The sequence below is a fragment of the Cololabis saira genome, chromosome 19 (genome assembly GCF_033807715.1).
Source record: "Cololabis saira isolate AMF1-May2022 chromosome 19, fColSai1.1, whole genome shotgun sequence".
NCBI classification, from domain to species: domain Eukaryota; kingdom Metazoa; phylum Chordata; class Actinopteri; order Beloniformes; family Belonidae; genus Cololabis; species Cololabis saira.
The window spans coordinates 30,380,738-30,390,856 of NC_084605.1; the positions used below are offsets into that span (position 1 = coordinate 30,380,738).

Sequence of the window (10,119 nt, forward strand, 5' to 3'; positions counted from 1 at the left end):
GGAAACATTTCCTTGTAGTTTTTTTTTTATATATATTTTTATCCAGATTTTTTTCCCCCCATTTTATCACCCAGTGCTCCTACCTAAGTTTGCATGTTGGTTTGACTGAAAATGTCGGAAAATACCTACTTTCTATTAATTAGACACATTTTGCCGACGAAAAAGGTTGAACAAGGTTGAAAAGCTTATGATAAATTAAAGTGTGTTTTTTTTAAGAAAATAAAACAACTTCTGCATGAAAAAATAAGAACATTTATACACCCTGATGGAAAAATATGACACACGTTGCCAAATGTGTTTGATAGGGTTGCCAACTCCCTGAAAAGTAAATAAGGGACACCTCATCAGCAGGGCCAGTGTTCTGCCAATTTCTGCTGCTTTGCCAAAAAATGCTACCTAATGGATTTCTACCTTTGTAGAGCTACAACTTTACTGTGTTTTACTCCTTAGCCCACTTCCTTTTCCCCCAAATGGTCCTTGTCGCTTGCTAAACCGTCATTGTAAATAAGAATGTGTTCTTAATGACCTGCCTGGCTAAATAAAGGCGAATGACTCAATGAATATCAAATAAAGCAATAGAATTCTTTGTTTTTTGCTCTTTATCGTATAATGTTCACAAAGTGTAATGCAATTCATGTCATGGGTAGTGTATTTTGAAGGGTCAAATACTCAACATCCCATATTATCAATTTTACATCGTGCAAGAAATGATGGTCGTAGCAATCAAACTTTGAAAATCGACTGTGCGCGTGCGCAGAACCACAAAGTAGCAGTTCTCGACGGGTAGCAAGGATCGACAGAACACCGGCCAACCCGATTGTCTTCACCCTTCCTGGCGTGGTGAATTTTTGTAGCCCCTTTTTTTGTGAGTGAAACGATTTTTTAGCTATTTGACTCTAACCTGAATTGAATTAGATGCATATTTTTGAATGCCATAAACACATGGAAAACAAAATATTATCCAGCAATTCACTTTAATACAAAATAACAAAATGAACTGAATAAAACTGAATCTTTCTTAAACAGAAACCTGTCCTGCTTAACTTAAAATAGTATAAATTAATATAAAACAATAGAAAGAAAGCAGAACATCCATTCTGTAATAATGCACATTTTTAGTGCAATAACAAAAGTGCAAACAGAAAGTCTGTAGAAAACTTTGTTGCCTCAAAGGCCATGACTGTAGGCTCCAGTTGTAGTAAAACAGAAAAAAATAACTTATGAACTCAACAGCTCATTGCCATTTTCCATTGGCTTTTTATGACTATTTTTTGACTCTCACAGTAATACGGGACAAAGTGCGTCCCTTTTCAGCTCGGGACACATACAGGACTGTCTCAGAAAAGTTCTTTATTTTCTGTAATGCAATTAAAAAAACAAAAATGTCATACATTCTGGATTTATTACAAATCAACTGAAATATTGCAAGCCTTTTATTATTTTATTATTGCTGATTATGGTTTACAGTTTAAGATTAAGATTCCCAGAATATTCTAATTTTTTGAGATAGGATATTTGAGTTGTCTTAAGCTGTAAACCATGATCAGCAATATTAAAATAATAAAAGGCTTGCAATATTTCAGTTGATTTGTAATGAATCCAGAATGTATGACATTTTTGCATTACAGAAAATAAAGGACTTTATCACAATATTCTAATTTTCTGAGACAGTCCTGTACTTTAGTTTATAAATACGGGACGATTCTTTTTTTCAAGGAACGGTTTGCAACCCTAGTGTAATGCTGCGTTCCATTTACCTCGGAAGTCGGAACTCGGAACTGGGAATGGCGTCACAGCCGAGTTATCAGCGTTCCAGTTACAAAGTAGGTAAACAAGTTTGTAGTTCGCATATACCACATGAAAAATGTAAATTACACTATAGCAGCATATATATGCCGAACAATACTTGTATACGACTGATTTAGTGTGACCAAAACTAGAATGAACTTGAAGTGCTACGAATTTTTACAGAGCTCTCTTCTACTGTTTACAACCGGGGCAGGCATCTTGGAATGTGAACTCGGGGGTGGTGAAGATTCTCCCACTTTCCCGGTGGGAAATCCCACTTCGAGGGGCGTTCCAGTTGAAAATTCCGACTGGGAACTGGGAAATCCCCACTTCCGAGGACAAATGGAACGCGGCATAACTTTGAGCTGCTCTGTTGCATCACCGGGGGCGGAACTCATCACGCCCCCTTTCACATCACCGCCCTGAAAGCATGGCGGTCAACGTCCTGCGGCTGCACCACGTTGCTTTCCACGTTTTAAACGCGGAAAAGTTAATCTGTGATCTAGTTTCCAAGTACAAGTTTAATTTGCACGCCAGTAGGGTAACAGATCGGTGCAGGCAGGTCGCCTTCAGAAAGGGATCGGCTGTATTTGTTGTGCATGAGGGATCTGGCAGTGCGGAGACCAGTGACTGGCTGCTGGGGGAAGCCCTGCGGGTCAACGAGGGGAAGACGCACCGGCGGGGGAACGGCTCCCCGGCCGGGCTCTACGATGCCAGCCCCCGGCACCCGGTGGACACCGTCAGCAACGTCTGCTTCGAGGTGGAAAACGTGGAAAGGTCGTTCAAGGTGCTCAGCGAGCTGGGCTGCGGGTTCCTGGTGCCGCCCACCACCGTGCAGGACGACCACGGGCTGGTCACCTACTCCGTGCTCAGATCAATAGTGGGGAACGTCTGTCACACTCTGATCGATAAGTCCAAGTATGGGGGAGGATTTTTACCCGGGTTTGATACCCCGGACCCGGAGAGGGATTGCAGCTTGTTGGAAGAGGATGTTTCTTGTCCAGTTACCCATTTTGATCACGTCACTTATGCCTGTCACCAAAAATCCACTCACCAGGTCATGGGGTGGTATGAGAAGATGTTTGGTTTTCGGAGGTTTTTCATTGTTAGGTAAGGAGCTATTCGTACTTAAAATTGACATACAGGACTGTCTCATAAAATTTGAATATTGTGATTTTCTGTAATGCAATTACAAAAAAAAAAAAAAAGTCATACATTCTGGATTCATTACAAATCAACTGAAATATTGCAAGCCTTTTATTATTTTAATATTGCTGATCATGGGTTACAGCTTAAGACAACTCAAATATCCTATCTCCAAAAATTAGAATATTCTGGGAATCTTAATCTTAAACTGTAAGCCATAATCAGCAATATTAAAATAATAAAATGCTTGCAATATTTCAGTTTATTTGTAATGAATCCAGAATGTATGACATTTTTGTTTTTGTAATTGCATTACAGAAACTTTTTAATATTTGCCGATGATACCAATTTGTTTTGCTCTGGTACGAATTTAAGGGAACTTTTGTAGAAAGGGAGCTGGAAAATCTCAAGACTTGGTTTGATGAAAATGGTTTGTAAAGCTATTTTTGAATCTTATAAGTGCAATTGACCATCTGTAAATGTTTCTTTGCTTTTCTATTGTTTCTTTGCTTTTCTATTCTCTTTTTGGTTTTCTGGAGGTCGGTAGCCAAAAATAGAAAGTTGGTACTATAGGATAGGCTTTTATAAGCATTTTGCTTCAGTCTATGCCTTTTCAGTTATTGTTCAACAATTTTTTTTTGGTTTTGTATGAAATGTTAATGCTGTGCACAATGTTTTTTTTTTTGTGTTGTTTTGTGTTGCAATGACTGAATAAACTTCATCCAAAATAAAGAACTTTATCACAATATTCAAATTTTCTGAGACAATCCTGTATACACATTTGTAAATCAACAGTTTAATTAAATGAAAAATGCTTTGTTTTTCTGTGCAGAAATGAAGATGAGGATGAAGGTTGTGTGATACATGATAAGGGTATTGGACTACGACTGGCTGCCATGCAGTACTGGAAGTGCAGTGAAGTGGGCATTGCTCTTCCCTTCAAGAACAAGAAAGAGCCCGATTGCAAGTTTGTCATCGCAGAGTCTCTACCTAATCAGGGTGATTGTATTCACTGCATCTTTCAAAGCCTTTTGCTTATTCCATGTTTTGCAAATATAACAACTCATCATGTGCTGTCACTTATTTTAGGTTCCAACCAGGTGGATACCTTCTTAGAGCAGCACAACGGCCCGGGGATCCAGCACATTGCGTTGTACACCAAAAACATCGTCTCTACTACACATACACTGGCTGAAGCTGGTGTGCAGTTTTTCTCTCCTCCTCCTGCCTACTACACAGAGGTTTGAACCATTCAGATCAACTTATTTGTGAAAACAAAGAAACAACTAATTACCCAATTACTGCCTTTCCTTAGTAAGTCAAACTTAATAAACGTATGAATGTAAAAGCCTTTAACTCGTGCTCCGTGTACTGGTAGTTCCAGCCACTCCTCTGCTGCTATGAGTCATTTTTGCTTTCACAAATTTCTCCTCTTTCCAAACAATGTCTGTGGGATTAAGGCTGGAAGTGTTGTAACTTGTGGGGTGTCTTACCAAAGGACTCAAGACTTTCACCTTTAAACCTACAGTACTTCTCTGACACTGGACAAAATATTTATTTCCAAATGGCCTCAGTTAGGGCTGGGCAATTTTTTGGACAAAAATAAAATCCCGATTTTTTTTTTTCTCTGAAAACCCGATTTTCGATTTCGATTTTTTTGGTAAAACTACAAAAGACAATGGAATAAATTGTTTTAAATATTTTATCTTTATTTTGAAAGAAAAATAGCAAACAAATTTCCCTATTGGGAATGAAGTGCAATTGAAAGATACTGTAAATCCTCCTTGAGTTTAGGAAAGTGACAACATTTACAATCTTCTTGACCAAACAAAGATGACTAGATGAGTTCTGTCTGTAATGCAGCCAGTTCTCTTCTTCTTTTCCAGCTATATGAAAAACAACTTCTTACAAATCTCGATGGCACGATCAATCCGTGCCATCGGATTGAGGAAAATCTGATGGCACGGCATCACCACCAAAGGGAAAATCGATTTCCCGATTTTCCTTTTTTTTAACATCGTCTTGATTAATAAATCCGATTCAGATTTAAAATCGATTAATCGCACAGCCCTAGTCTCAGCAGTTTTCTAAAATGGACAAATTAGGTGCTCCCCAGTCCAGAAGTAGGAGCGGAGGGGTCTGGTGTTTAGGACTTCGGGCTCATGATCCGAAGGTCGTGGGTTCGAACCCTGGCACTGGCGTCACTTTGTGCATCCTTGGGAAAGATGCTTTACTCACTTCACCCAGGTGTATGAATGGGTACCTAGCTTTGCTAGGGGAAGTATCTATCTAGCGATAGACTAGCGTCCTATCCTGGGGGTGGTCACCACCTGTTCGTTTGCGCTACAGAAACCGGAGATAAACACCTGCTCTAAAAAAAAAAAACAAGGCTCGAAAAGGACATACAGTCCAGACATACAAGGACATACAGTCCAGAAGTACCAAAGCAGCTCCACTGAGAACTTCCACCAACTTTAACGGAAGATATATTTAGATACCTTTCCAAAACAATCACGCTTGTCTTCTTTGGGCTTTGCCCATGGAGACTTACGCTGCTGCAGGTCTGCTTCAAGCTGGTTACACTTTGCAGACCTCAATTATTCGGTTCTTTCTTCGCAGCTAAAAGTAATCAAAGCACCATTTTATATTGACTAATATTTAAAATATTTTTAATAATTGGTGCCTGGAATTAATTTCGGTTTTTAAAAAATGTTTTAAAGTCAATTTGCTTTTAAATCCAAAGATATGTGTTTCTGTGTTCACATTTCAGAGTTGTCAGTGATTCAGTGAACTGCACTGTATTTTCAAACCATCATCATGAGCAATTGTTTTCCGTTCCCCGTTTCCGTGTGCTGTGACAGGTGGGAAAACGGCAGGAAATAGAGGAAGTGGGACACACCCCCCAGATGCTGGCACAGCATGGCATTCTCCTGGATGCAGACGTGAACCAGGATCTCTCATCACAAAATGGGAACACTGAAAACAAAAAGTGAGCCACAGTCTGGAGCCGGATTCTCTCACCTCTTTTAAGCTGAACTCTTCTCTAAGAATTAAACTTTTGGGGAATTAACACAGCAACTGAAGCCAGTACAAATAGTTTTATTATGACTTCAAAATGTAAGACTGTAAAATCATGTTTAAGGTATAACACATTTGATATTTGGCAAGGAAAGTTTTTCAAGGTTCCTCCGTGACGATGCAACTCGAAGTTCAAAAACAGTATCCTTACCTTTTATGTTTACAGATACCTTCTCCAGGTGTTCACCAAGCCCATATTCAATGAGGACACCTTCTTCCTGGAACTCATAGAGCGAAAAGGGGCAACAGGTTTCGGCGAGGGGAACATCAAAGCGCTGTGGAAGTGCGTGGAGGCGTACATGGAGAATGAGAGGCAGGATTCACAAAGGGCGGGAGCCCCAAAAACTGTACGAACTGCTCAGTACTAATCAGATTCAGATTTCTTTAATTGTCTTGCAACAAGTACAACAAAAGTAAGGTGCAGGCCTTTCTGTGCTATATAATAGCATAACTCTAAAATGTATGTACAAAAAATACCAATATGACTATATTTAAAGAAAAGACAATGTATTGCACTAGCTGGCGTGTAACAATATAAATAATCACTCCAGCTTTGGTTTTATTATCAGAAGTACTGTAAGCGGGCGATTGCAAGCTGTATTAATGTCTTATCTTTGACCAGTACTGATGTAAAGAAACACTCAAGAGCACTATGTTGCAGGCAGTACTTGAAAAGTTACAGCCAAATTACTCTTGTAACTGTTACAGAACTCTCTCTGTTCCTGATGTTGCACTAACGTGTGCGTGCGTGCGTGTGCGTGCGTGTGTGTGTGTGCATGCGTGTGTGCGTGCGTGCCTGCGTGTGTGTGTGTGTGTGTGCGCTAAACTTTTGAATAAAACTTTTACTTTCCCAGGTTAACTCCACCAGAGTTGTCATTTCAGTGCAGAAGTTGCTTTGCATCCCTTTCTGTTACCAAATAACCTGGAAATGACGATCAAACATCACATGCACTCCAAAATGTTAGAGGGGAAGCTCAATGAATGTAAAAGAAGTTACGAAAAATGACAATTTACACAAAGACATCGAAACTTTTCCCTGAAGTAGCAGCCTGTTACACTTGTTTCGTAGGATGATTCTTTTAATTGTTGAGCTTTTTTTCAGTCATTTCTCTCACTGGTCTGATACTTCTAAATGTAAGCTATCATGACTATCCATGTCAGTGGAAAGTTGTTTATGAATAGAAGAAGCTCATTAAGTTTTCCAAAGATCCACTAATGATCATTAAATGCAGAACAGTTGAAGTAAAGGTGTTTTCCCATGAGAGAAACAAATAATTCCAAACACCTCTCATGAGAAAACACCTATGCTTTTCTGTTTTTGGATGGATGAGCTTGTGGGAATGGAGACATTTGTTGGAGTATTTTTTTTCTAGCTGCAGGAGCATGCTCTGGACTCCAGTACCTCTCTCCATGGATTTTGGACAAAAGACTTGAGACAGACAGGCAAAAGTGGGGGTGGTGCACTATCAATTGCTGCTACATTTTCCATCTATAGTGTATACTCAAGAGTTCACCTGTGTTACCTGCTGACAGTGACTGTGATGTCATCAGCATAGTTGCTGCTGAGAGGAAAACGCAACTCTCCAATGCATTCATGAAGTTACTATATTATGCACGTATTACTTCATTCAATTTAAAAGGCAGTCAAATAAAACAGCCTTCATGTTTTATTTATATATATATATATATATATATATATATATATATATATAATGTGTACATATTTATACAGTTTAAAACGTAAAAAAAAAAAAACCTTTTGTGTCATTAGAGTGGTCTTACTTACTCAGAAAAGCAGGTAAATAATATTTTAAAGATCTCACAGTCTCTTTTAAATGTGCACAACTAACTAGATAAACTAAACGTGTACCTTTTTTTTCTAAACTGTCCAAAAGACAACCCACAACCTCAAGCAGTGAAAATCAAAGGTACTGGGCACTTTTAAAAGTGAACTTTTACACCTTTGTAATTTGGTACAGATTACAATTATTCCCTACTTTGAAATCAACAGTCAAATACTTTTAGAGTTTGTAAAGGCGGTGTCTCAGACCACTTCTCCAACCGATCAACTGTTGTCACCAGTGAAATTAGGTCAAGCTGCTAAAACAAAAATGTACTGCCAAACTATTGAAAGGCTGTTGATACATAAGTGGTATGGCATAAAACTATCAAAATATACTACTGGATGTACTGTATGAAAGGGTCAGTCATGCATTTCAGTACTTTTACGTTGGATATTCTTGTGCAGAAGGTCAAAGTACTGCAGTTTCTCATATTAAGACTTTTTCCCCCTGATAACTCACCCCCACAAGCCATGGCGGGACAAGCAGCTGTTCCTCTTTCAGATGCTGAGGAGGTTTTAGTTATGAGCACACTTTGGCAAAGACTTGGCTGTTGAGCCTCTCAGAGGGGATCTTCAAACCCACAGAGATCTGCCAGTTCAATTAACTTGGCTATGAACATTATAGACGAGGATTAGTTGGATAGATGAGAAGCAATGAAACGTAGATGGGAGTTCATAAAAGCCATATGCTCTTTTTTTTTCCTATATGCTGACTGTAGTTACAGTAACCCACTGAGTAACACCAGAGGGCAATTTCAACAACAAGCTATGGAAACGTCAGTTAGAAACTCGTGTACTTCTGCAGTTTGACAAATGGTGTCAGTGTTTTTCTTTAAATCAGCAGTCACTGTCTTGACCAAAACAGCATTTTTTTTAGATTATCAAATATGTTTTATGAGCTCTTGATCATCAATATAATGACACATTAACTCAAACGGAGCACAACAAATTGACACAGCCTTCTTTGTGGAACAGAAATGCAATTCAGATTGAGCTTGGTCCAATATTTGACTGTCTTAGTTTGAAATTATGAATGAAAACTAATTTTTACACATAGATATCCGAGGACGTGTTGTTAGTGATAGAGAGGATAATCTGTTCATTAAAGTTGAAAGGGATGGCTACTGTAACAGGAGTCTTTCGGCCATCTGTCTCCAGCTAGTGCGAACCACAGATGGCACACAGCATTCTGCATGGGGTCTCTGGACGATCACCTCCTATTTACTGTCCACCATGTGTAAGCCACAGTTACAACGTTGGTCTCTGAAATTCTGAACACAAACAAGTCAAGGTTCAGATTCCTCACATATATGTAATCTATCACACTTTAGTTTTCTCTTAAACTCTTGCAATATGATTGGGGGATACTGCCCCCTATGGTTTTGACTGTTACAACACAAATTTACAAACTTCCTTAATTGCAAAACTTCCATACCGTATGCCAGTGTTTCCCAACCCTGGTCCTCGGGGCACACTGTCCTGCATGTTTTAGATGTTTCCTTCCATCAACACACCTGATTCAAATGAACAGTTGTCATCAGCTTGTCACTAAGGTCTCTACAACTTGATGACACAGCGCGTTGTCTCACGGTGTGTTGAAGTAGGGAAGCGTCTCAACATGCAGGACAGTGTGCCTCAAGGACCAGGGTTGGGAAACACTGCCTTATGCTATATTACAAGCTTCTTTCTTTGAAAATCTGCTTCCTAAAGAGTACAAATCAGGTAATAAAGGTTGACCATATGCATGTTTTTACCTAAAAAGGAACAGGTGCATTCCTCTGATGAGAGGTTTTTTGGTAAAAACATCTTGCTACTACTGACACATTGCAGCCCACACAGTGTTGGAGACAAGTCCAGGGCGCCCTTTAACTCAAGAGACAGACAGTCTAAGACCGAGGAGGACACTCTGACAGTATGGGGCCGATTAGAAGCACAGAACAGATGTTATTACTTGATTAACAATAGTGTCAGCCAGGGGTGAGCCTCACACTCCCCACCCTCATGAGGCCCAGTGTGGTACCTTCTGTCCACACAAAATATATTAACTTACTTCATGGTGTAAGAAGACATCATTCGTTTTCATCAAGAACGTCTGTGCAATAATTGTTGCATCTACAGTATCTTTCTGGTATTATAATTAGGGAAGTTATATAGGCTCACAATAATCACATCATCTTTTAAAGATAAGGGAACAGTATATATATAGTATGTATTATATTATATAATGTATATATATATATATATATATATATATATATATATAT

General features: G+C 39.0%; 1 protein-coding gene across 1 annotated transcript; it reads left to right on the plus strand.

Moving 5' to 3' along the window:
- The first annotated feature begins 2,203 nt into the window (after window positions 1-2,203).
- Window positions 2,204-6,475, plus strand: hpdl (4-hydroxyphenylpyruvate dioxygenase-like). The gene is made up of 5 exons (XM_061707901.1): window positions 2,204-2,898; window positions 3,767-3,933; window positions 4,024-4,175; window positions 5,796-5,923; window positions 6,179-6,475. The coding sequence occupies exons 1-5, from the start codon at window positions 2,219-2,221 to the stop codon at window positions 6,378-6,380; spliced, it is 1,329 nt and encodes a 442-aa protein (XP_061563885.1). The 5' UTR covers window positions 2,204-2,218; the 3' UTR covers window positions 6,381-6,475.
- Window positions 6,476-10,119: the final 3,644 nt, after the last annotated feature.

Coding starts and splice junctions, on each gene's coding strand:
- hpdl (XM_061707901.1), top strand. CDS start 2,219: ATGGCGGTCAACGTCCTGCGGCTGCACCACGTTGCTTTCCACGTTTTA. Junction 2,899..3,766: donor CGGAGGTTTTTCATTGTTAG/GTAAGGAGCTAT, acceptor TTTTCTGTGCAG/AAATGAAGATGAGGATGAAG. Junction 3,934..4,023: donor AGAGTCTCTACCTAATCAGG/GTGATTGTATTC, acceptor CACTTATTTTAG/GTTCCAACCAGGTGGATACC.